The sequence below is a fragment of the Dermacentor silvarum genome, chromosome 3, assembly GCF_013339745.2.
Source record: "Dermacentor silvarum isolate Dsil-2018 chromosome 3, BIME_Dsil_1.4, whole genome shotgun sequence".
In the NCBI taxonomy this organism is placed as follows: Eukaryota; Metazoa; Arthropoda; class Arachnida; order Ixodida; family Ixodidae; genus Dermacentor; species Dermacentor silvarum.
The window spans coordinates 64,663,559-64,689,795 of record NC_051156.1 but is presented as its reverse complement, the minus strand read 5'-3'; the positions used below and the strand labels follow the sequence as shown (position 1 = coordinate 64,689,795).

The window sequence follows — 26,237 nt, the reverse complement described above, 5'->3', positions numbered from 1 at the left end:
GCAACGACACGCATCCACGCATCCGGTACCTGGTGTGCTTCGACGAAAACGGGAAAACGGGTGCCCGTTACAATTGAGGGCGCATTAGAATCGGGTAAATACGGTAAACGTTTATTTTTCGAATTTTCGTGCCGAACCTGCGTATAACGAAATCCTCTTTATGACGAAGTTTTTCGGGAGTTTGTCAATTTCGTTATATCCAGGTTTAACTGTACATTAAAGGAAACCAGTGCGTTCAAATTGGTCAATAGCCCTTCACTGAGGCTTCTCTCGTAGACCCTGCTTTGCTTTGAGGAAGTGAACGCCGTCAGTCAGTGGAGCTGCTTGTCTGCTTGTCTGAACTGCTTGTCTGTTCTTGGGTGTTTGCAGGAAGCTCCAGATGGCACATGTCAACCACTTGGGCAAGCTCACAACGGAGTTCGAGCCAGAGCCGGACAAAAAGACAGGTTCGTTCAACTTGGATTTGCTTGTTATGATCTGAGCAGAATAGGGAGTAGCAGCTAACTGCAATGCTGGCTGAGCTGACCAACAGCACATGAATGTGCGCTTTGTGCGATTTAATGAAATGTCACTGCGGCTGATAATTTGGGTCATGAAACACTGTGCAAGCAATACGAGTGCATGCATTTAGCAGTTGTGCTCTGGTGACATGAATGTGTCATGCCAAGCAAGTTATAGACTGCTGCCCGTAGAGTGGAGCTTACATTGTCACCACATCATGTACGAACTTTTGACAGTTGTTGGCTCTGCAAGCATTGCAGTGTGTATTTGTCCAAAGTACGTAGTTGCTGATGTAAATGTGCAGCATCAGTGACACATTCAGTATCTTGCGTCATATTGAGGCCAGGCATTGTTCGGGAGCCCAAGTGGCTAGCTATGCTCACGTGCGATTGTTGCTGTGTAAGTGTCATAAATCATCACTTATGGATGTAAAATGGGACTTCGAGGATTTCAAGGTAGATTGGGTAGGCAGGTGCAGTAACTGTTCAAACGATTCATACAGTTTCTTCTAAGTGTGGTTCTTGCAGAGCTATACACTGGAACTTGTATCAAGTAACTAAGGCCGAGATGTACAGAAAACTTTATGGCAGTAGGGTGGTTCTTCAATTTAAGCTAACCAAAAGGCATAAAGACTTATTGCAGTGTTAATTCATGGCATTCTGCACTCTTGTGCTTCTCGGAAGGCAGTTCTTTTTTAAATATTGAATTGCAATGCTTTGGAATTGTGTGCAGTTTTTGGCCAAGTGCTAACAGTGTAAAACTACAGTTAACTTACTTTAATTCGACTCTGAAGGGACCAGTGGAATCATCTGGTAGGTCAAATATAAAAAATCATGTAGAAAAAGCGTCAGAGCAATACGCCTGCTTCATTTGGCAATATTTACCCAATTCTTTTGCAGCCCGAATCTAATGGGCACCTAGTTATTGTAGGTTCGTATTAGAAAACAATGTGCGTCCAAATCTGACACTAACAAGATTTGATAACACAGCACAAAAACGTAGCATCCCTTTGATTCTGACAGTCAGAAATACGATGAAAGCTGTTGCATTTACTGTTACAGAATGGAAATTTTTTTGCTCCTAATGCCCATTGTTGGTCAATACGGTTTTACGCCGTCTACAGACTACAACATGGCTGCATTCCTTCCAATACACTGCATTTCATATTCTGCATTTCTCGAACCACTCCATTGCAGTCACAAACAAAATGGTTGGCCACACCTAGACTAACCACTTTGCTAGTTTGTCCTACGATGCATGCAGTTCTCGGGAACACTGAAAAAATGGCTGACGCAACTTTGTTACCATTACCTTATCGTTTAAAATAACTTATCTTCTAATTAAGGAGCTCTTGTAATCAAACCTGAAAGTGCCACATCATCAGCAGGCGAACCCTGCTGCAGCCTGCTACGTTTCAGCAGAAATATGAGAAATCTACACCGAAAGGGTCGCTCAAACTTTGAAAAACAGAACTAAGTCCTCAAGCGCCGTTTTACCGCACCATTGAAAGTGGCATAGCATGAACCGGCGGCTGTGGTGTACAGAGTCAAGCCTCTCCAATTAAGACTGGATCGTACTGCTGTTTCTTCCATGGGCTGTTGTCTATATTCAATACCTTACACCACGACGCATGCAGGTTGTTTAGGCAATGGGACAGCCTTGCTGTTCAGGCGGCCGCGAGCAAATGCGCTAGCACTGAGCCAGATCCCACCACGCTCCTCTCCTGTATGACCACTGTAACACGGTGACCGAAGTTTTGGATGCTGTATGGTGTCTTGCTCGATTTTTCTCAATTTTGGCCGTAGCAATTTCATGGCATAAGAATGGCGCACTGCCACTACCAATGTTTTGGTCGACTCAGCGCCAAACAGCAACTTTCAGCCGCTGGATACCGATGAAGTGCCGCTGGTTAAGCCTTGCTGTATCGTACAGCCGTGACAGAAATTCGCTGCCAGCTGACGCGGCTGGCTGGCAGCAGGATGTCAGGGCAAGGTGGCCTCCAATATGTTCAGACCAGTAAACCACTTCGGTGATTGGGCGTGAGATAACGGGCTAGACCGGTGGTCGAAAGCAGAGATTGGGTTTGCCGGCGATATGCTGGCAACTACCACGAATGCTTTGCGAAGTTTGTTTTTACGCTTGCTGGATGGAATGGCGAAAGCTAGCATGTAGGGAGAACGCTCCAAGCTGAATTTGTGCATCACAGCCTAATCTGACAGCATACATTACACAGTCAAAGGTCACGCAGCATATACAGTTGACTCTATTAATTCAATCCTGATGGGGCCAACGAAACTAATTGAATTATCCGACGCGTTGAATTAAACAAAAGCCGGAAAAACGCCGAAACACGCTGTTGACTCGCTTAGCATTTTTAGTGTTTGGATTGAGTTTGTGAACCAGTGACCACTTACTGCTTTAACATTGGTTGCCCACTCTAAAAGTTGCATATAATATAGTTTGCAATCGCTTTCATAAACCTGCTCTGAAATGCATTTTTGGCTGCTCCAAAAGTTGCTCCAAAAGTTGCTCCGAAATGGCATGGGCCAGTAGCATCACTGCATGCAGTCTGTCAAGTGTTCTGGTTTCTTGTCCTCAGGTTCTAACCTCACCAAAGCATTCAGAAAGCTAGTCAACTGGGAAGCAGACAAGGTGAGTGGACACACAATCTTCTCGGCATGTTTTTATAGCACGCAAAATGATATGGTGAGAATGCCAGTGTTTCACTGCAAGTTCATGAAAGGATATCTTCTAATTAATGATAATCTTGGGATAGCTAGTAAGTGGACAAGCCTTCTGCACTGACAGTTTCCAACTTTGCAATCACAGCACTTCCACAAAATATAGTAATTGAGTTTATCAAAGAGCCTATCACTTATTATCACGCATTTTTGTTGTCTGGCACTGCTAAAGAATTCAGGCCTTAAATAACTGTCATTATGCCTCGAATTTCAGATTAGTTACAAATATAGTCAGTCATTGCTGACTCGCCTTTATGCAGAGAATGGTCAATAATTGGAGATTCCATTGTCACCATCCCTGAAAATTGCACTTAATCCAACTGGAACCACTAAGTATTTGCTCTCACACATGTACTGAAAGCTGTGGAGAAAAAAGAAATACCGGTTATGAATTCTGCGTTCCATCCTCATCTTAGGAATGAATCAGGTCACTGACCGTGGTCAAAGTGAAATTATATTTCAAGGTCTTTAGAATGGAAAGCAGGTTAAGCAGTATCCTTGAGGCTTCTTGGCCACTCCCTCACAGTGGGTGAGCACATTTATTTGAGGAACAATCAAGCAAAAACAATATGGCGGTTACCACAGTGAGAAAGTGCTGCTGTGACAGAAAATGAGATTTTTTTTATGTGTGTGTGGTTTGAACGACTAATGCTTCAAGTTAAGCCTTGTTATCAAGTTTTCTTCTCTGTTGGTACAATATGCATGTTGTTGTCCCCATCTTGTGACCCATATTTTTAGGCATGCTGTGCGCGATGGAATTTGTAAGTGGGTGGCGTTTGGCTGCGTCATTTCCCTGGTGCTTGAGATGACTGCCGAAGGTGACTCTGGCCAAAATACAATTGATTTGAAAGTTGTGCACAGAATCTCGCAGATCTGTATCATTCCTAACAATGATTTACCTCTTGGTATTCTATCAAATTCTTGACTACATCACCATTCCTGAATTTAATGTGCCCATACCCGCAACAGTGGCTTGATGGAAGTACAGTGGAATCTCATTAATTTGAACCCGTTAATTCTAACTTCCAGTTTATTCGAACTGATGCTGTGGTGCTATCAAAATTATGTGTATGTCAATGTGCGAAAACACCTGATAATTCGAACTGGTAAATGTTTGCGACAGTTAAAGCTGACCATGCTCCCAGCAGCGCGCCAACTTATTTTTTTAATTCAACTGCAAAGTCGGGGTGCGGGTTATATGTTAATTTTGCCTTGAGTTGCAGCAGCTTCACAGCAGCGAACATTTTGCCTCGAAGTGTGGCTTCACGGCAGCACACCACGTGCTGCCGTGAAGCCACACTTCTAGAACTCGTCACTCATGTGTTAGCTCAGTGCGCATGCACCGCCTACTGCAACATTGCACGTAAGTCCTCCATTCAATGAGGTTGCTTTAATTCAAACAAATTTTCAAAACCCTTCCAGTTCGAATTATCGAGATTCAACTGTATTCTGCTGCTGAGCGTGATGTCATGAGTTCAATTTCCACTCATGCAGCCCCATTCCGATGGAGGCAGAATCCAACAACATTCATATGCCAAGCTCTGGTTGCACGTTTAAGAATTTTAGGTGGTAAAAATTCATCCATAGCCCCCCACACATGGGCAAACTGTGGGATTGGGACACAAAATTAATAAGGAAATTGTGTTTTTTCTTTCCTTTCTTTTCGGTGGATGTTTGTTTTCAGAGCTGTGTTTTTCTTGCTTGCAGACATTTGAAACCATCAGTTTTGCAGGCATGTCTTAACTTGATGCTTTTACAGCACTTTGAAGTGGAGCAGCTGTTTTGGAAGTTAACATCATTTTGCACTGTGTGTGTGTTCTTGTGCAGACTGAAGAAGACATGGCATGGCAGGTTGCCGAGATGATAGTCAAGGACATTTGCAGCGTCACGCTGTGTCCCGACGCCACCTCACAGGACGTCGGATAGGTCACACTTTGTAACATTATGCAAGTAGTAAGGCATCCCTTCTCTTACATTATTGTTTGTCTGTTTGTGCTGTGCCATGTAATAGCATAAGATCAGAAAATAGTTGTGTGCTTCATCCATCAGTTACATAACCTGTTTATTTAGGCCCAAAGTTGCATGGCTGCATATTCATTAGATTTCTGTTTTTAAGTGGATTTCGTGAAATGCAAAAGTTGTCATCCACCCGAGAGAGTATCATGGAACTCTTCGGTAGATGGCAATTTTTTCCTCTCGAACTTCCTCCACATTGGGAACTTCCACAAAACTCATTTGTTTATACAGTAAAACCTTGTTAATTCAGAAAATCGTGTAATTGGAATTCACCCTCAGGTCCCAGTTAGCTCAGATGGTAGAGAAACTGCCCCAGAAAGGCGTTGGTCCCAGGTTCAATTCCTGGACCAGGACAATTTTTTCTTCAGCTGCGAAGCTTTCTTTCTGACAAACCGGTATGGGTTTGTTTGTAGCTTCGTGCTATAGACCTACACCACGGCACTACGTCACGAAAATGCAGTGGCACTGTCGTCGGAATTTAGTTCGGTATGGTAGGCACCCCACCGCCGAGCCACCGCCCATGTCGTGCCTGCCTCAGCAGCCGCTGGGTTTCGCGGGTGGTTGTACGGTTCCATCTGTGAGGTCTTTATTCTATGAATTTACACAGTATGTCGACGAGCTGAGTTGTTTCAAAATACACAAGAAGCTAAAGTTTTCATAGGTTTGCTGTTGATAAAAACCGTCGCAAGCAGTGGGCTGGCCGCCGTAAAAGCCATAGTGATTCTGATACCAGATCATCCATTATGCACAAAACATTTCGTAACCGTTAAGCTTCTCATTTATTTTGAGTGGCGTACATTAGCCAACCTATATATGATCTTAGGATCGTTATTAGCATGTCATTACAATTTCTTGCTGCACTGTGGAAAAGCTAGATTAAAATTAGCCTTGAATGAAGGTCAAGCGAGCAGATTCCCCACAAAGCACGTCAATTTCAAATTTATTTTCATCTAAAGAATCGAGCCACCTGCAGTGTAGATATCCTATCACACGTTCACATACGCAGGCAGCACGGTCACAGCTGTGTTAATTGCAGTGTGGATGTCATGAACGCACCTCAACGTGTCAATTAAATTTTGAGCGGGAAATAAAATGTACAGTGTTTGTACAGAGTTGGAGTGATCGGACGGCCGCGGCCAACAGCTCAGGCTCCGCGGGTCTACACAAGCGGCCTCACCGTAGGGCCAGTACCTTGCCTGCCCCATCACCGAGGCGATCTCTTGTTTTTAACATGAAATAGTTCTTAATAGAAAAAATATCTCGAATTTGCGCGTGTTTCGTAAAGCAGCGCCCAGTACTAAACCACTGGCGCGATCAGGAGTAACGATCCGACAACATTTCGTCTCGCAGACGGAAACCAAACGCCAGCCGTCTCAGCGAGGCGGCTCGGCTGGCTTGCAAGTACTACGTTTCGTTTGCTATTTGCACCAACGACACCGACAAAACCGATTCATTTAAGCCCACGTTAATCGTGTTGACAAAAATAAGCGCAGTATGATGAGCTGCAGGCCAGGTCGTAGGCGGTATCAGCCATCACTGCAGCGATCAGCGAGCTAGGCCTAGCGTCTCGTTTGGCCGTATCCCAATGGGGGCGAAATGCAAGAACGTGCACTGGGTGCAGATTAAAGAACCTCAAGTAGTCAAAGTTAATCCGGCGGGGCACTACCATGTGCTTCATAATGAAATCGTGGTTTTAGCACCCCCCACCCCACCCCCTGCCGGTTAAAAAATATATATATTTTTTTTTGAAGTCCCGAAACCAAATTTGCCACTTGCGGTAAAAAATTGACACTGTAGAAAGTAGGCTGGGAAAAACGAAACATTCATTTATATCTCTAAATAGCGTCTCAATCGTTAGGCACGCTGAAATAAAAATCTGCGCTTGCTTTCGCAGAAGTTTCGGATTCACAACCGCCATGTGCATCGCGTCCAGCTGCTGCGCGAACACTGGCGGCTATAATTTAGCGTGCGTGAAATCAATGATCGACTCGATTGACGACATTGCACTTTGGTTGAACATCGGGGTCGGTGTCAATGATGGGCCATTGTCAATCTTGTCGTCACTGTTGCTGCTGTCGTCGCACAATGCCGCCGTCAGTTGGGACAACGATCACCCCGGCGGAGATCTATTCGCAGAACGAGGCAGCACTACCTGCACTTAGAAACTCCTCCATCGAACCACCACCTATTTCATCGTCAGTAGCGACATGGTCCCAGAGTTCGGTAATGTCAACGGCTTCCACCGTGTTAGTTTCACCCATGAGGGTTTCGTCCTGGCACACAAAGCCCACTTTTTCCGTTGATCGGCATGGCCACTGCTTCTAGCCTTCATGATCGTGGCGGTGCTCGCGGTTTTCATAATCGTCGATATCATCGACTGCGCGAGCTCGTACTTCTTCGAGTCTTGCTAAATTTGCAGCTTCGTCTCGAGAGACACGGCTTGGCGCTTTGTCGGCGCACCTCCCGCTCCTTCCGCAGCGGATTTCCGCGCTTGCTCAGAGCGGGAGATTGTAAAGGCAACGTAGGCCGCGCAGGCACCGCTCGCTTATCACTTTCTTCTCCCCTCTCCTCTCCTCTGAACGCTCACGCGACCGCCGCGGACGCGAAGCAGCTGGCGCCATCTTGTGCACGCTGCGCCAACTTGCGATGCTCTCCGTGGCTTTCGTTTGCAATCGGCGCGCGGGGGCGGGATGTGCTGCTCAGTAATGACGGCAAATACGAACTCACATAGGCATACTTTCGCCCCATCTTAGGAACAGGCAACTTAAAAACTCAAATTTCGCGATTATTCTGCGTGACAAACACTGCCGAGAAGCAAGATTTCGATCGTTATATCCGATATGCGGTGAATAATATATCGTTATATATGGGTTTTTTTCTCATGCCCTAATGCATAAGTTGATACTCTTAGGTCGACTCATTGTTATAACCGATATATCGTTATATGTGGTATCGTTATACGTGGACTGCACTGTATGTACACGATTGACACAGTCAGTCACCGAAGCGTCGTCTTCTTCAGCCCCAAGCTCGTGCTCCTCTTCCTCGATGCTGTGCAGAGCAGTGTAACAATATCCTCACTGTAGCAAATATATGCCTTCAAACGCATCATTCTCTGAATAAAGTGAATAGCTGACTAGGATGGTTCGGCTGTTTGCTTACATTGACAGTTACCGTCGATGGTTTCTGTACAATTTTCTCGTTGCAAGACTTTTGTGCTTAGTTCTCATCAATGACACTTCTCACAAGGCCTGCCGTTTCTTCTTGATCTCTCTTCCTGCAGGGCTTTGTTGTTTTTCTCCCTCTACCTCGGTGCTTCCACACAGCGTCGACGTTGAGCAAAGAGTGCCAAGACCAGGGCGGACCTCAGCGGTCAGCGGAGCAGCCCTTCGGTGGGAAAAGAGCCCTGGCGTGTGCAGTCCCAGCCCTGAAAGGCCAGATGGGCCCTGCAATGATACGGGAAAGATTCGCAGGGCTTAAGCAAGGGACAGCCCAGCCACCAACACAATAAGGGACACACGTGCCTGACGCCGCCAGCCTGCGCTGCCTGTCGGTGTGATAACAAGCTGGCGCTCGGCCACAAAGAAGGCGGCGGATCAAGATTGTTTCCTCCCGCCAGCTTATCTCGACAGCAGGCTGGCTTGCGTGCTTCAATAAACTCCCGCCTCTCTCCCTTTTTTTTTTACTGTTAGCACTCATGCGTGAAGTATTTTACTTTGGACACTGGGTAGCACACTCGACTGATTACAACATGACCAGGAAAATAACTTGGCCATGGGGGTGGACCTATTCAAGGTCTGAAAAATTCATTGTGTAAAATCGTTTGTTCAAACTCAGATTAAGCGGAGCCATGTTAATTTTAAGGGGGACCTAAATTGGTTCATATGAATCAGTTACGGTAGCCCCTTGTACAACACTGCGCTTGCGATTAGAGATCTTGCCGGAAAATGTTTTCCCGAATATGGTGCACACTGTATGCGATTCACCTTCAAAAAAATTTTTTTGGCATGGAAACAAGAAACGAGGGCAGCTTGCACTAGTGGTGTAAGGCTGAAGAAAGCATAGCTGGGGGTCGACCAAGGTTTACAAGTTTTGCTAAGTTTTTGCTAAGTATTACTATGTTATGCCAAGATTTTACAGTTTTTGCTCAGTATTGCTATGTAATGCTTCCCGTCGAGCATCTTCTTCCTCGGGGGTTGCGTACTTCGGCCGACCCATGTTCTTAGACACTTGGCAATGTGCCGCCGCCGCGGTGTCACGGAGCTTTATACGAAGGCCGCGAACAAAGCGGCGCGCAGTGACGTCATGGCTGTGTTCTACGCTTACACGGCTGTAGAAGCTTGGCGATGTACAGGAAGAGGCGGTGCAGCGTGACGCACCCGACCGCAGACATGCCAGCTGGTTGCTAGGCGACGCATAGTGGCGTCAGAGTTAGGCGCGGTGCGGCTAGGAGAAGCGATGCGGAAGTCTCAGCGGTGACGTCACGACACCTATGCGAAGCTCCGCGAAGCCAGGCGCAGCTGCGCCAAGTGGTTGCTAGGCAATGCAGTGACGTCATAGCTCGGCGGAGATTCTGCGAACGATTTGTAGCCGAACCTCGAGCTTAAACAACTACGGTGTTAAAAAATTATCGCGCTTCCCATTTCATCACTTGAGAGATTTAGAATGCGATAGCATATGCGGGATTGTATTATTCGATGATCTGTTGTATTCTGATCTGATGAGAGAACCTACTCTTAGCCTCCTCCGCCTCAGCACGACAGCCTGTTCCTGGTGTTCCCTCGGACACGATCGCCTACTTGCGAGGCATGTCGGTGACTTACACAATCCATGCTACAGACACCCGATGAGTAGGCTTACGTAAATTCGATTCCTGTTAATTAAATCCCGGCCAAAAATCCTGGCCAACGCCCATGCATGTATATGGCAGTAAACCTTAATTATTTATATCCTAAAATTGGCTTTCGCCGGAAAACTTGGCCATACCAGGCGACACGCGCGCGCGCTACCATGATGACTCCGCTAGCGACCCCTTTAGTGGCAGCGTCTGTCTCGACGAAGCGTAGGAGATAGTGAATGCGTTGAACCCGCGTCATCTCTCGTCAAAAACGCCCATTTTCGGCCAGCCATAAGAAGATTTCAACGCAATAACCGTAGCTCAAAATATTTGATTACGATATTTGCCTGATTCTAATGCGCGCCTTCCTAAAAAACGAAAATTGGCCCGAAATTTGCCTGCGTGGTGCAATCGTACGGGAAACCAAAACCGCCTTCGCAACATTCGTATGCTTTGCCGCACAACTATTGCCGCGAGGCAGAAGAAGACCTGCTTTTGATAATTTTGTACAAAGGTAACGAGTCGTTATGGTAGGTACGTTTGATAAGTGAAATATTTACGCGCTCCGCGCAAAACGTGAATTTATAAGGTTTTAAAAATGTGCATCGTTACCGATCGCAGCGGCGCGCCCAACTGACGTCATTTGGGCGAGCTATCCAATTGGCTACACAGGTCGTGTCGTTGATAATTTTTCAAACCTTATGGTGAACAAATGTTCGTAATATTTTGAATATTGCGCGCTTAACTTGTTTCTATGAAAAAGTAACAGAAAGAGAATGCACAAGGACAATGTACACTACACTAAAACCACTTCCGGCACACAGCAAGTGTCGTCTGCTTGTGTTACAACGTGCTCCGTGGTGACGCGAGCTGCGCGGTCAGTGTTGGTCTCGAGGTTTCTTTTCGCGAGCACCGTGGTTAGCCCTTGTTGCGTTGTGGGTTGCAATTTGCAAATGTAGCGATCGGCTATATATGTCACGCTGCGACATCGTGTCCCTCTGCAAGGCAGCAGACGAGCGGAGTGGCTTTATGCGCATCGGACTGTCGGCATCCGATCGGCGCCACGATCTACGCGTTTGGGGACGTCACTTCACGCCGGAGGATTACTACCACAATAGACTGTTTTAGCGTGTCCGATATTCGGGTAAGCGCAAGCGGACTGGGCGTTTTACCGGATGGGTGGAGGTGCAAACGTGAACACCTGCACGGTGCAGCTACCTGGTAGCACTGACCGCAACCATGCATGTAAAGCTAATACCATTCTAAAGGCGTTTATGTAGAAGAGCTCGGAGCAGCGCAACGTCGACGGGCAGGGCAGTCACAGCTTCCCAGCACGAGAGCCGTTGCTCAGCGAGAGCGCTCGACCCACTAGCGTTTAGAGCCAGTAGCGCTGAATCCACTAGCGTCTCTCTTCTTCGCTACAATTACCCCCGGGAGCAATAAGGGAGCCGTCCGGCGACCTAACAGCTCGTCACGATGAGCGGGCCGACGTAACGCTTTAGACGGTCGACATGGACAATGTCTCGTCCACGGCGGCGCATGTCTGAAGATGGCTCAACTGGTTATATTACGTAGTTCACAGGAGATGCGCGTTCGAGAACACGATAAGGGCCTTCATACTTCGGGACCACTTTCGATGAGAGGCCAGGGGCAGTGAAAGGGACTGAGAGCCACACGAGCGCTCCCGGATCGAAGGTGACCGTGAAAGTGGTGTCACCGCGAGTGCTCCTCTGGCGCTCTTGATCATCGGAAGTAAAGGCCCGTGCTAGGTCGCGGCACTCTTCTGCATGCCTGAATCCGACCGGTACGGTAGAATGGCGTCGATTATGTGCGAAGGGTGTCGACCATACAGTAAGAAATAAGGTGAAGATCTAGTGGTGCTCTGCGTAGCGGTATTGTACGCGTACGCGTACGAACCAAAGTGTACGCGCCGTGGTTGCTCAGCGGCTATGGTGTTGGGCTGCTGAGCACGAGGTCGCGGGATCGAATCCCGGCCACGGCGGCCGCATTTCGATGGGGGCGAAATGCGAAAACACCCGTGTACTGAGATTTAGGAGCACGTTAAAGAACCCCAGGTGGTCCAAATTTCCGGAGTCCCCCACTACGGCGTGCCTCATAATGAGATCGTGGTTTTGGCACGTAAAACCCCATAATTTAATTTTTCTAATACCAAGTGTATTGCTGTGTTTGCTGCTGGTGTGAATTTTCGGCAGGAACGTAATCGTAATCTTTAAAAAAATGGTTAAAATGCTCTGTGTGTCGCTGGTTAAGCTCTGCGCCACCAGGTGACTGCACCGCGCAGGCCGCTCACGTTTACGCTGAAGCCCCTTTATCACAGCAATAGTAGCTGGTATGGAGGGGCTTCAGTTTACGCCTCCGCCCATCCGTCAAAACCCCCAGCTTGCCTGCGGTTACCGGAATACCGGACACGCTCGGCGCTGCTGCAGACCGCAACACACGCTGCTTGGATATAGCTGTCGCGGGGGATCCATGGCCAGGCGGCTAGCGGAGAGGTTGGAGAGGCTCTAAAACAAACCTAAGTAGACACGATGTCACATCATGACGCAGCGCCAGTGAAGGCAGAGCTTAGCCCCGATCACTCGGCGAACGAGTTCAGAAGAAAAAGCACGGCTAGGGAGGAGGGTAACTTGCAAGCGTCCGTAGCTATGAGACGCTTCACTTAAATTGTGGCGCTAATGTTTCACTACAGCTGTACCCTACGCTCCTACAAAATTTATCCAAACTGTTTCGTTACTCTTTAAGAAAACCGGCCGCCTTTGTGCAACAATTTTTCTTGCCAAAAAAAAAAAAAAATCAGGTGCGCGTTATATTTCTACGTTGTTTAGGAGCCTTAATGCCATTTCTACGTAAAAAGTGGGCCTGCGTTTGATTCGGGGGTGTTAGGATCAGGCTAATACTTGCAAATAATTCGGCGGTGTATTCTGGCTTTTTTCTGCAACTTGTTTAATTCGACCGGCCGGATAATTCGATCAATTTCGTCGGTGCCACCAGGGTGGAAGTCGACTGTGAGCTAGCGGAGAGGGTGACGCGCCCGGCGTAACATGGTGACGTAATTGCAAGAGTTACTGTGCACAGGGGCATTTGCAATTGCCTAACAACACCAAGCGCACTTTAATGGCCCGTACTATAAGGCTAGTATTGCATAGCAAGCGCATGACCGTTCAGTCCGTTGTTCGGGCCAATCGAGACCGGCGTGCGTCAAAAAGGCACTCATGCTAGAAGTGGGGATGTGTTGATAGCATATACTACCAAACCTGGGCAGTATCCAAGATACATGTATCTTCGACACTATCTTGATACTCTTTGGGTATCTTGTATCTGTATCATGATACGTCTGGCAATACGTGTATCAGTATCTGTATTTCCGATACATGAATGAATGTATCGTGTATCTTAAGATATAAGATACATGACTGCTATCGCAACATCACAGTGTACGTGAAATATAAACGACGGCTGAACTCCGCTTTTCAAGCTGATACTGCTGCCGCTAAGCCACCTGAATAAAACTAAAGGCAGCGACATTCTTTTATCTTTCCGCCAGAGGCCTGCAGCGAGGGCATGCGATGAGGTCTGCACGTCCCTATTGGTGGAGCAAAGTCACATGGTGGCGATCGCGCCGTCTCGACAAAAACAAGTGCGCGAATGTCTGCGCGTAGCGGACCTTTTGTTTTCTTGATTTTTATTTTTTAGTTGCGTCGGTGCCATGACACTTGCTCGTAGCCACCGTACTGTGCTGTGTACAGCGGTGAGCACTGTTAGGGTGAACACGCGAGCGCGTGGCCGACGGCACTGTCAGCGCCCCGTTACGGTCATCACTGGAAACATTGCGCATGCGCATCACGCCTTCCGCGAAATAATTGTTCCACCGCGCGCATGACGTCATGAATGCACTTGTTCGTCGTCTGCTAGCCGCATTTTTGTTTTCTAAGCCCATGCATCCTGCATTTTAAGATTTCTTTAAACATCTGTGCTTGAACAGAACAAGACAAAAAAACTTTGCAAAGCGATTTATTCACGTGTAAACGTCAAGGAATGCGAGAAACGTCAGGCGAACGTCAAGAAGCGGCGAGGCGACCAGCAGCCAAAATCCGGGCAAGCGCAAGCTCGGGGCGCGTGGTTAGCACTGACACTGTGGCTTGCTTGCTGACTGCTTCGTCGTCGTCTTGTCTTCTTCATTACATTGGCCCCCGGGAAGTAGCGTAGCCATCCTGGCGACTTAAGGCGTTGTCAGTATAGAGGGGTCATAATAGGGCTTGAGGCGACTCACGTGAACGATTTCTCGACCACGACGACGTAAGTCTTGAGACGGTGTCAAAGGCTCAACGTCATAATTGACTGGAGATGTCCGAGCGCGGATGCGGTAGGGCCCATGATAGCGGGCCAATAATTTAGACGAAAGGCCAGGCGTACTCGGAGGAATCCAAAGCCAAACTAGGGCACCGGTCGCGAAAGTAGTGAGAGATCGGTCGGTGTCGTGCCTGAGCTTCTGGTGACCTTGGTCCTCGGTTGTCAATGAACGGGCCAACTGTCGACAATCTTCGGCGTACTTGGCGACATCAGAAATTGCAGCGTACTCAGATGAGTCAGGTGTGTAGGGAAGCATAGTGTCCAGCGTGCATGATGGCTCACGGCCGTACAAGAGGAAGAACGGCGAGAATCCTGTAGTCGCGTGCGTAGCAGTGTTGTACGCATATGTGATGAATGGAAGGACGGTGTCCCAATTTGTCTGGTCTGACGCCGTGTACATCGTCAGCATATCCCCCAGAGTGCGATTAAATCGCTCAGTGAGGCCATTAGTTTGCGGATGATATGCACTGGTCATGCGATGAACGATGTTACACTGCACGAGCAAGGCTTCAATAGCATCTGACAGGAAAACACGTCCCCTGTCGCTTAAAAGCTCACGGGGAGCACCGTGGCGCAGTACGAAGTTGCGTAAGATGAAAAACGCAACGTCTCTTGCTGTGGCTGTAGGCAAAGCTGCAGTCTCGGCGTAACGCGTGAGGTGGTCCACGCCGACAATTATCCACCTATTCCCAGAGGTGGTCGAGGGAAGCGGGCCGTATAAGTCGATACCGACGCGGTCGAATGGACGGGCCGGGCAAGGGAGAGGCTGAAGCGTACCGGCCGGGCGTTGAGGTGGAGTCTTGCGCCGCTGACAGGCAGTGCAAGCACGTATGTACTTGCACACAAATGCATACATTCCGCGCCAGTAGAATCGCTGCCGCAAGCGATTGTAGGTCTTGAGAACGCCGGCGTGAGCGCTTTGTGGGTCAGCGTGGAAAGCAGCGCATATGTCCGTGCGCATGTGGCGAGGTACCACTAGAAGCCACCTCCGGCCATCAGACGCGTAATTCCGGCGATAAAGGAGATCGTCGCGAATAGTGAAATGGGCGGCTTGGCGACGCAGAGTTCTTGAGGCGGGATAAGTGGATGTGTCAGTGAGAAAGTCAAGGAGTTGACAAATCCACGCATCCTTGCGTTGCTCCGACGACATGTCTGCAAAGTCAATAGGCGACAAGGGAGCCGAAGAGGCTGACGGAGAAGCCGTGTCAGACGCTAGCGGCGAGCGGGACAGTGCATCAGCGTCCGAGTGTTTGCGGCCGGATCGGTACACAACACGGATGTTGTAATCTTGCAGGCGAAGCGCCCAACGACCGAGGCGTCCCGAGGGATCTTTCAGCGACGAGAGCCAGCATAGAGCATGATGGTCCGTGACGACGTCAAAAGGGCGGCCATAAAGGTACGGACGAAACTTAGCCAAAGCCCAAATTATAGCGAGGCACTCTTTCTCAGTGACAGAATAGTTACACTCGGCTTTCTTGAGCGTGCGACTCGCGTAGGCAACGACGTATTCTTGGTATCCTGATGTTTTTTGAGCCAATACCGCACCAAGGCCAACACCACTGGCGTCAGTATGGATCTCCGTAGGCGCATTAGGGTCAAAGTGACGGAGTATTGGTGGCGATGTTAGTAAGCGCCGTAGCGTTCGAAAAGATTCGTCGCATTCTGTTGACCAAGCAGACAGGCCGTTAGAGGCGGTCAGAAGGTTGGTAAGAGGCGCGATGATGGTAGCAAAGTCGCGCACAAATCGACGAAAATACGAGCACAGCCCAATGAAACTTCTAAGCGTTTTCAAGGAATTGGGCTTGGGATATTCGGCTACGGCACGGAGCTTCGCGGGGTCCGGAAGAACTCCCTCCTTGCAGACGACGTGGCCTAGTATCGTCAGCTGGCGTGCAGCAAAGTGGCACTTCTTTATGTTAAGTTGAAGGCCAGCAGAGGTGAGGCACGTGAGAATCGCACGAAGACGAACAAGGTGAGTTGGAAAATCGCGAGAAAAAATGACGATGTCGTCAAGGTAGCAGAGGCAGGTATTCCACTTGTAGCCACGAAGGATGTTATCCATCATCCGTTCGAAAGTAGCTGGGGCGTTGCACAATCCGAACGGCATCACGTTAAACTCATACAGTCCGTCAGTGGTGACAAAAGCCGTCTTAGGTCGGTCAGGGTCGGCCATTGGAACCTGCCAGTAACCCGAGCGCAAATCCAGTGACGAGAAATATTCTGCCCCTTGCAAACAATCGAGAGCATCATCGATGCGGGGCAACGGGTATACATCCTTCCGAGTTATCTTATTGAGGCGGCGGTAGTCAACACAGAATCTGATAGAGCCATCCTTTTTGCGCACAAGTACAACAGGAGAGGACCAGGGGCTCTGGGATGGCTGAATGACACCACGCGTAAGCATATCATCCACTTGTTCGTTGATAATACGCCGTTCTGCCGCTGAAACTCGATATGGTCGTTGGCGTAAGGGCGCATGGGAACCGGTGTCAATGTGGTGTGTGACGCTTGTTGTACGACCTAAAGATGGTTGAGCGCAATCGAAGGAGGAGCGGAAGTCTCGAAGAAGGGCCAGAAGTTCGCTGCGTTGTGTTGACGGTAGATCGGCAGCAATAGAAGGGTGGAAACTGTCTGGACCCGAAGGTTTGGGCACAGGTGATGTCATGGCATTCAGTTCAAGATGGGGTTGGTCCTCTGCAAACTCGAGGGAGCGCAGGAGATCGGCACCTTGAATGTGACCCAAAGATTCTCCACGAAGTAATGTAACGGAGGATGGGAGCCAGTTGGAAACTAACATAGTAGTAGCACCCGATTCAACCGTAAGTACAGCAAACGGCAGTCGTAGGCCGCGACGGCGGAGAAGTACCTCCGATGGGGCAAACAGAACAGTTCCGTCAGGGGCGGCCGTACAGGACAGAGGCACAAGGGTCGACGTTTCAGGGGCAATATCTGTGTCCGCAGCAACCACCAGTTTGTGAGCGTCGGGATGATTATCCACCGAAAGAGAGGTTTGCAATGGCGTAAGGGCCACTTCTGCACGGGAGCAGTCTATGACGGCGCGATGACGTGAAAGGAAGTCCCATCCGAGAATAACGTCGTGGGAGCATGACGGCAGCACGAAAAACTCGATGACATAATGTTCACCTTGAATAGCGACACGTGCGGTGCAAACAGCTGAAGGCGCAATGCACTGTGAGCTGGCAGTGCGGAGAATTAGTCCCGAGAGCGACGTGGTCACTTTTTTGATCTTGCGGCATAGGTTTTCGCAGATAACCGAAACAGCGGCCCCCGTGTCAATAAGCGCTAATGCGGCGGTTCCTTCAACGTCGACGTCGTGGTGGAGGCTGCGTGGGTACCCCGCACCTCCACCAAATGCAAAGCGATTTATTCACGTGTAAACGTCAAGGAATGCGAGAAACGTCAGGCGAACGTCAAGAAGCGGCGAGGCGACCAGCAGCCAAAATCCGGGCAAGCGCAAGCTCGGGGCGCGTGGTTAGCACTGACACTGTGGCTTGCTTGCTGACTGCTTCGTCGTCGTCTTGTCTTCTTCATTACACTTGTATATCTATGGGGGCGTGTCTATTCGTTCCCTTCAAAGTTGTTGTGCATGCAACGCCGTATATAAAACAACCAAACATCTTTCGCAGCCGTTCATTCTGTCGCCAGATCGTATTATGGCTAGGGTTCCCGATGATGAACGGCGCTCAATTGTCGATCTTTCCCTGAAAGGTTATTCCCAGCGGTATATTGGCGCTTTAGTTAATAGGCCCCTGAAGACTGTGAACAGGATAATTCAAGCCTACAAGTATGAAGGTCGCATTCAGGATGCACCCCGCGCGCCCCGCCCTAAAGCTACCACAGACGATGAAGACGCCCTCATAGTTGCAGCTGCTGTTCGTAACCCTTTCTTGCCAGCCCCAGCAATACGCGAGGACTTGGATTTGGACGTTTCGGACACCACTGTTCGACGTCGCCTGCGTACTGCGGGCCTTCGCAGTCGCGTCGCAGCGCAGAAGCCACTACTAACGGCGGCAAACAAGGACGCACGACGGCAGTTCGCTGAGCTGCACGAAGCATGGACATCAGAAGAGTGGGGTCGCGTCATCTTTTCGGATGAGTCGACGTTTTCGACGCGACAAGACCAAAGATTGCGTGTTTGGAGACTACCAGGCACACGGTGAGGCAAACTTCCTGCTTTGAAAAGCAATTGTTTTAGTTAACGTCACAATGCCACGCAGGAACGACCCGGACAACGTGCAAGGTGTTTCTGCCAGTGGGAGATCGAGTGTGAACGTGTAGGGTGCTGTTTCAAGATATGGTTTAGGGCCCCTGCAACGTATACGTGGACACTTATCGTCGGAACAATACTGCAACATTTTGAACAATGTGCTGTTGCCATATGCGAGCAGTTTATTCCCAGACGGTGATTACCTGTTCCAACAGGACTGGTCACCGATACACACGGCGCGGGCTGTCAAGGAGTTCCAGGCGGAGCAGCACATGCAGCTACTGGAATGGCCTCCGAAAGGAGCGGACCTGAATGTGATAGAAAACGTGTGGGGCCGTCTGAAAGCTTCTTTGGCAAGGAAGCCCCTTTATTCCGCGACTTCGGACCAGTTGTGGGCGCAAGTCAGCAACGAGTGGGAAAGGCTGAAAGCCGATCGGGAATATGTTCGATCACTTTACGACTAGTTACCGTCCAGAATAGCTGCAGTCGTTGCTGTAAGTGGTCACATGACTCGCTATTAGATTTGCTCATGTTTTTATATTTGTTCTCATGGTCTTGTTTAACTTGAATTGCAAAAGTGCAATTTTCTTGAATAAAAAGTTTAATAATTATCCCTCTTACACTCACTTTTTTCCTTCACGCGCCAATCTTCAATCCAGATGGACCTTGAAATGCAGAAGGTATCAGCTCAGCGAACAAAAAATGCGGCTAGCAGACGACGAACAAGCGTTTCGATGACGTGATGCGCGCGGTGGAAAGAGTGTTTCGCAAAGCACATGCTGCGCATGTGCAATGTTTCCAACGATGGCTGTTACGCGGCGCTGATAGTGCCGTCGGCCACGCGCTCGCGTGTTCACCCTAACAGTGCTCACCGCTGTACGCCAATGCATGCGGTGTCTTTTGCGCAAATTCTGAAGCCGCTACAGTGTCGTTATCGAAGTTACTCTTACCTGGTGCTTTGTTTCGAAGTCTGAAAAATGCAAAGGTGGGGTTGCCTTGCGTCTAGTGGCTTTCACACATCAACGATCCCAAGCATCTCGTGGACGAAAGTTCGACTGTTCGGAACCAAAGCGTGGATGGCGCTGCCTCCGGGAGACATGTGCATAAGGCGGCTATTTTGTGTATGTGATTGTTGTTAGCAAGCACCAGAATTCAAATGAAAGAAGGTTGGTCGGAGTTAAGAAATTTCCAGGCAAACATTTTTGTGTATACGCGCTTTGCTACTACATTATACACGGTGTTTAATTTTAGCTGCACCAAATTATTAAAAATTGCCTGTGGCAGATAGCACAATTATAATCCTTGATCTAAACTACTCGATGAGGCGGCCATTACTTCCACGAGAAATCAAAACGCCTAATTGAATCGTAAAAAATTACGCTAATTAACTTTTTAATTAATTATTTTACGGCACATCTTTCAATCTACGAATTATATCCGCTGAGTTCGAAAGCCGTATCCACTCAATTGGAACGAATTCCCAGGACGGAACCAGTTTCGAGATATTAATTTTTAAAATGACCGGCGAAATGCATAGGCGTTCCAGTTAATTTTGTGCTTCAATGCATAAAACAGCGTTTTCCTCAAAAAATTAACTGAGCGCGTTGAGACTTGTTCACGAGGGTCTCAACGTGCTGCCTTGCCCGCGAGCAGTTGATAGTGTGAGACAACTTTATTATTCGAAGGGTCACGTGAGTGGTAAGGGAGGTTAAGCTACGTAGGGTGCCAGGCTGTGCTTCACGATGACGTCTTCAGCTCGTGGCAGGACCCGTATCTGGATGTGTCGGCAGTTGATAACTCTAAGGACCGCTCAGCGGCGTTCAATTGGACATTAATGCTTTCAAATTCACAACTCGCAAGTCTTAGGTGTCATCGGCTTTTAACAGCGAAGCTGTTCTTAATCGACCGATCGCCGTCTGTCCGGCGTCACGCAGGTCACGTGACTAGGAGGGGATGAGAACCGCGCCGGGGGGAGGGCAGGTCACGTGACCAGCAGAGGAGGAGAGGGGTGCTGAGGGAGGATGCGACCAATATGAGGGCGCGAGGAGGAGAGGCGATAAGAGAAGGTGTTTCTGTGCGGCGCGCCCTTTCGGATAACGCGTAGAGCTGCTGCCGACGCCGTCAGCGTTTCGCCGCGTTCTCAGGCCGAACGCGCGCTGTGCCCGTGACTGCAGCCGATGCCTCTGGCGGCGGCTTGGCAGGTTTCGACCAGAGAACTGGACACTCGTCGAGTAGCGTCCATAGTCGCTGCCTCTTCTCGCCTCGCAATGCTTCAATATAAAAAAATTGTCGCAGTTTCACCTGAAAGGCGAAACATCAATTAGTAGAGAGGTATACGGAGTAAGGATAGGAGTTTTATCAGATATGTAAACTTGGACAAGCAGCAGCACCAGCAACGCGCAGAACTGTTGCCGACGCCGTCGGCGTTTTGCCCGCGTTCGCACCGAACGCGCGCGGCGTTGGTGGCTGTTGCCGGTGCCTCTGGGGGCGGCTCGGAGGTTTTCGGCGAGATCAGAATGGGACACTCATCGAGCAGCGTCGGAAATCTTACCCACCTCCTCAACTCGCAACGTTTTTATATAAATACGCATTTGGTGCCGCAGCTAAACGTCGCCTCCCCTCCCTCCTTCCCGTCTCCCCACGGCCTTTCGCGCGACGGAAGAAGTCGCGTGAGTCAAGTCTGTTCGTGTATTTTTTATATACTTTGTATTATGCCGAAGGGCAAGCTTTCGAAAAAAAAGGAAATGTCGCAGTTTCGCCCGAAAGGCGAAGCATCAATTGCGATAGCAAATTAGTAGAGAGCTATTCGGAGTAGGGATAGTACTTTTATTGGCTGCATAAACTTGGACACATTCGCTTACTAACTGAATTAACAAGCGTGGTGTCAGCGTGCACAGGCAAACATGAATAGATCACGCTGAATGACCGCAGACAACGACTGCCAAAACGCTTGCAGCAAGCACAGCCGCCGCAGCGGGCGTAGGTTCGTGCGGTCTATCGCTGCAACGGAAACTGAGCGGCGAATGCACAGCGCATACAAAGGTCAGAACCGTGTGGAGATACCAGACGGTGCGGGTGACCGCCACAGCCGCGGGCAAAGTACGAACGCAGTTGTTGGCAGAGTAAAAGCTGCGCCCCCCCTCCCTCCCTCGCTGCCTTCCCGCTTTCTTGCTTTCGCGTGGGAGATTGAGTGGCAAGTTCCGCTTACGCCCGGTTGCAACATACGCCTTTGGTGCCGGAGCACAGTGTCGCCTCGCTTCCCTTCTCCCATACCCCCATGACCTTTCGCGCGACGGTCGCGTTTGCTTTCCGCCGTGCGTTCGCTCTCCGTGATAGCGTGCGTCCCCCGCGCGCGTTCGATACGGCGCGCAGCGACGATTTTATCGCCTTTTGACTTTATACGGAACCTCACGGAGACGACGACGGCGACGGCAGAAATCCGGTTGAAGTGTCCATATTGCTATGGCAATAAAAGAAGTCGCGTTTGCTCGCTATATATGGTGATTGTAAAGAAGGAAAGAGACGCTTAATTCTGCAGCCCTTCAGGGAGCACGGCGCAGAACGCGCGTTTGCTCTCCGACGTGCGTTCGCTCCCCGTGAAAGCGCGCGTCCCTCGTGCCCTTTCACTCGACATACAGCGTCCGGAGCGCGGCGACGATTTCATCGCCGTTGACGTCATACGGAACCTCACGGCGACGCCGACGGCAGAAATCCACTTTGTAGTATCCATATAATTGCTATCGCAATAATATAAGTTCCTGTTGTAGATCTGTGTTTACTTGTGTTTACGCAATTGCATCACGTGCAACTCATGCACATGTAAAAGTCGTAACACTTGGTGTAACTAACACAGCTTCGCTGTTCGACCATCTTCACGGAGTGGAAGGGTCGGTGATTTTTTTTTTTTTGGGCTAAGCATGCCACATTGCTAAGCGTGCCGTGAGCACATCACGCATTGCTAACTCTGCCAAGATAGATAAACAAGGGGACTAAAAGAGGCAAAGGAAAGTAACCCTAAGCGTCATCGCTCGCCGAAGAACTCGGTGTTTCCATGTTTAACTTCAAGAGGAGTCGTAGCATCTCCCTTCTGAAAATGCATCGTCACTGCAGCAAGACTGCGCACTTTGGGACAAAACATTGGGTAAATCTTCGTGTGCTACCAGGGTGTATTGCAGTGTATTTTTGGTACAAATATCTCGTATAAGTATATCAAAACTGCTGCAAGCTGCAGAGTTTCTACGAATCTAATTTGACAGTTTCGGTCGGAGGGACTGCAGTGATCCAACTGTGCACAGTAAACAAAATTATGCAACGCGCGCCGTGCGAGGGACACAAAAAAAGTTGTGGCAGTTTCACCTGAAAGGCGAAGCATCAATTGCGATAGCAAATTTGTAGAGAGCTATACGGAGTAATGATAGTAGCTTTATCAGCTGTATAAACTCGGACATGCAGCAGCACCGGCAACACGCAGAACTGTTGTCGACGCCGTCGGCGTTTTGCCCGCGTTCGCACAAAATGCGTGCGGCGTTGGTGACTGTTGCCGGAGCCTCTGATATAAGACAGTTTTAGTTTAGCGTGGTTACCGGAATAGCGGGCGTACCGGAATAGCGGGATCGAAGTGCGCATGCGCAGAACGCTAACCGACCCATACCGTTTACCGTGCGCACGCTATTTCTCAGAGTTAACAGAGAGTTTTAGAATAGGGGCCCCAAAAGTTTGGGGCCCCAAAGAGCTTTGCGGGTGTTAGCGTTGGGGCATGCAAGAGCGATGAGTTTTAGAATAGGGCTTTGCGTTTGCGAATACCGTCTTGCGCTTGCAGCGTCACAACGGTGTCAAAGAAAAGCTATAATAAATATTAAAATAAACTATACCATTTTATGATAGGAAGAGTAATTTTGACTTTCGTGGTTTTGCGTTTAATTGCAATTAAGGTGTTATTCTATTAGCAGCAAGCGATTTATTGCGCCTAATTTTGAGTAACCAACTTGACGTGCCTTCACCAGCCAAGCTAATCCACGTTAGGCCAACGAGCCATGAAATCGACAATCGAATTCAGAATCAGCGGCGTCTAATGAATCAATCTTCATTACACACGTTAGTTGAGAGAAAGCGATAACCGCAGTCACTTCTCCTAGCTTACTAACTTCCCGCGTTACCAAGAATCAAGCCGAGTTTGGTACTCGGAGAGCCGCCGCTTCGATGGGTGCCGCCATGTTTGTTGACGCAAAACTTTTGGGGCTGCTTTTGGGGCTCCCGCTAAATCGGCGAAATAGCGTGCCCAACGCAAAACCCAAACGCAGTTAGCGTCTCGCGCATGCGCAGTGGTGTCGACGCTATTTCTTTGGGGCCCCAAAACGTTTGGGGCCCCTATTCTAAAACTCTCTAACGTTACCGTGTTAGCGTGGTGTACGTAGTGTACGTAAAACATGGCGGCGGTCCCGGTCGCCCGCTTCGAACTGAATTTGGCGTTGTTTTTGTAGAATTCACTTCGTTCGTAGCAAATGACTGCGTAAACGGCTTTTGCTTAGTCTCATTCCGCTTCGCCGAGAGAGTGTTATGGCTAATCTTGAGGAATTTTCGAGATCGCTTCTCGTTTCGAACGCGCCTAAGCCTAACGAGAGAATTTTTTTTGAAATGCGAGCGCCATCTGTCGCTAAAGTCGGAAGATAGGCGCGACGACGGCATATGGCCTCTGAGATCGGAGGATGTCGGAGGACTATGGTAGACAGCTTGTACTGCTTGTCTGTTTCGTTGCAGATCGACGGACATGTGAAGTAAAAATACAACGCGCTCCTGGCTTCCATTGCGCTGCCTATCGCACTTTCCGGACGCACACACACATAGAATTAGGTGCCCTGTTTATGCGAAATTCAAAGCGTAATGGAATAGCGTCCCGCACGTAAACTACGCTATCACGCTATACTAAAACTCTCTTTCTGCAAAGTTCGTTTGCGGAACGGTAACGCTATTTCCCGTAACCCCGCTATTACGCTAACGCTAAACTAAAACTGTCTATAAATAGGCACTTGGTGCCGCAGCTAAACGTCGCCTCCCTTCCCTCCCCCTCCCCTCCCCCATGGCCTCTCGCGCGTCGGAAGAAGGCGCGTTTGCTCTACATATATGGTGATTGTAAAGGAGGAAAGAGACACCTACTTCTGCAGCCCTTAAGGGAGCACGGCGCAGAACACGCGTTTGTTCTCCGCCGTGGGTTCACTCCGGCCCTGTGAAAGCGCGCGTCCCTCGCGCCCTTTCACTCGCACATACAGCGTTCGGTGGCGCGCGGCGATGATTTCATCTCCATTGACGTCATACGGAACTTCACGGCGACGGCGACAACGACGCCGACGGCAGAAATCTGCTTTGGAGTGTCCATATAATTGCTATCGCAATAAAAATTCAGCGCCCTTCCCCTGTAGAGAAAATGGGGATAAGCGAAGCTTGGTGGCAAGACGACGCTGTCGCAGGCGTTCCGCTTCGTTTGCCCTAAACTCGCGGTCGGCGGCTGTTCGCTGACGTTTCGTCTGGGCTTCGGAATCAGCACGCTAGAATGGGACGAGAAGCTTCGCTTACCTGCATTTTATCCACAGGGGAAGGGCTGGTGATCTTGTCTCTTTGGGTCCCACGTGTGACAAGGGTAGTTCAAGGGCGCCTTACAGGTCCCCGAGCCCACAGGTGTATGTGCCATTGAGCTTGGACATTGTGCTTGGACCCCTGGTGCACTATCACTAGGACTGGCCCACTTTTTAGCGTGACACCACCACCACCACCATCGCCCACACTTGTGAGCCTATAAAGCTTCGCTTAAAAATACGACAAGAAGACAAGAAGGGAGACACACACCAGCGATGGCTGACGACTGAATTCTTTGTTCAGAAAGGAACACACATATATATATATATATATATATATATATATATATATATATATATTGGTATATATGTGTTCCTTTCTGAATAAAGAATTCAGTGGTCAGTCAGAGCTGGTGTGTGTCTCCCTTGTCTTCTTGTCGTGTTTTTTCGCGCTGTTTCCCTCTCGAGTATATGTAACGTCTAGCCCAAGCCTCTACGGTCTTCGCTTAAAAACTACAGGAAGGGCCGTCCGATACTTGGTCTAGTGTTAAGTGCATTATAAGAATTTCCAGCGAAAAAGAAACACTAAGGAAGGAAGCAAGTAGACAGAAAGACGCTGCTGACATAGCCAGCTTCTTTCTGTACACTTGCTTCTTCACTTAGTTTTTCTTTTTTCGCTGGAAATTCATATAATGCCCTTAACGCAGAACCAACTAGCCCGACTTTCAGCTCTAAATGCTCCCCGAGTGCATTGAACTATATAATTTATAGCCAATCACTCAACTAATGTGACTCTTCTCGATGTCTCGTTTTTTTTCCTTTTCTTCTTCCTTTAGGAGCTTTAAAGATCACATTTAAATTGAAGACACTCGTTCTATTCGCTCGTGGCGCTCTATTCTTGGCCGACCCGCAGAAGTGGGTATGTGCCTCAGTTTCCGAGATGATCATCATCAACCGTGGCGCGGCGGCGTGAA

At 49.0% G+C, this 26,237-nt stretch overlaps 1 protein-coding gene across 4 annotated transcripts in view; it reads left to right on the top strand.

The window, feature by feature from the left end:
* Positions 1 to 8,941, top strand: part of LOC119445470 (A-kinase anchor protein 10, mitochondrial) — a 43,294-nt gene extending 34,353 nt beyond the window's left edge. For 3 of the 4 annotated variants that reach the window (XM_049663329.1, XM_049663330.1, XM_049663326.1), the window contains 4 exons: positions 370 to 446; positions 3,101 to 3,153; positions 5,070 to 5,195; positions 8,542 to 8,941. In XM_049663329.1, the coding sequence (XP_049519286.1) occupies positions 370 to 446; positions 3,101 to 3,153; positions 5,070 to 5,168 (229 nt within the window). In that variant the 3' untranslated portion in view covers positions 5,169 to 5,195; positions 8,542 to 8,941. The remainder of the gene's footprint in view (positions 1 to 369; positions 447 to 3,100; positions 3,154 to 5,069; positions 5,196 to 8,541) is intronic. The other variant, XM_049663328.1, reaches the window with a different exon arrangement.
* Positions 8,942 to 26,237: the final 17,296 nt, after the last annotated feature.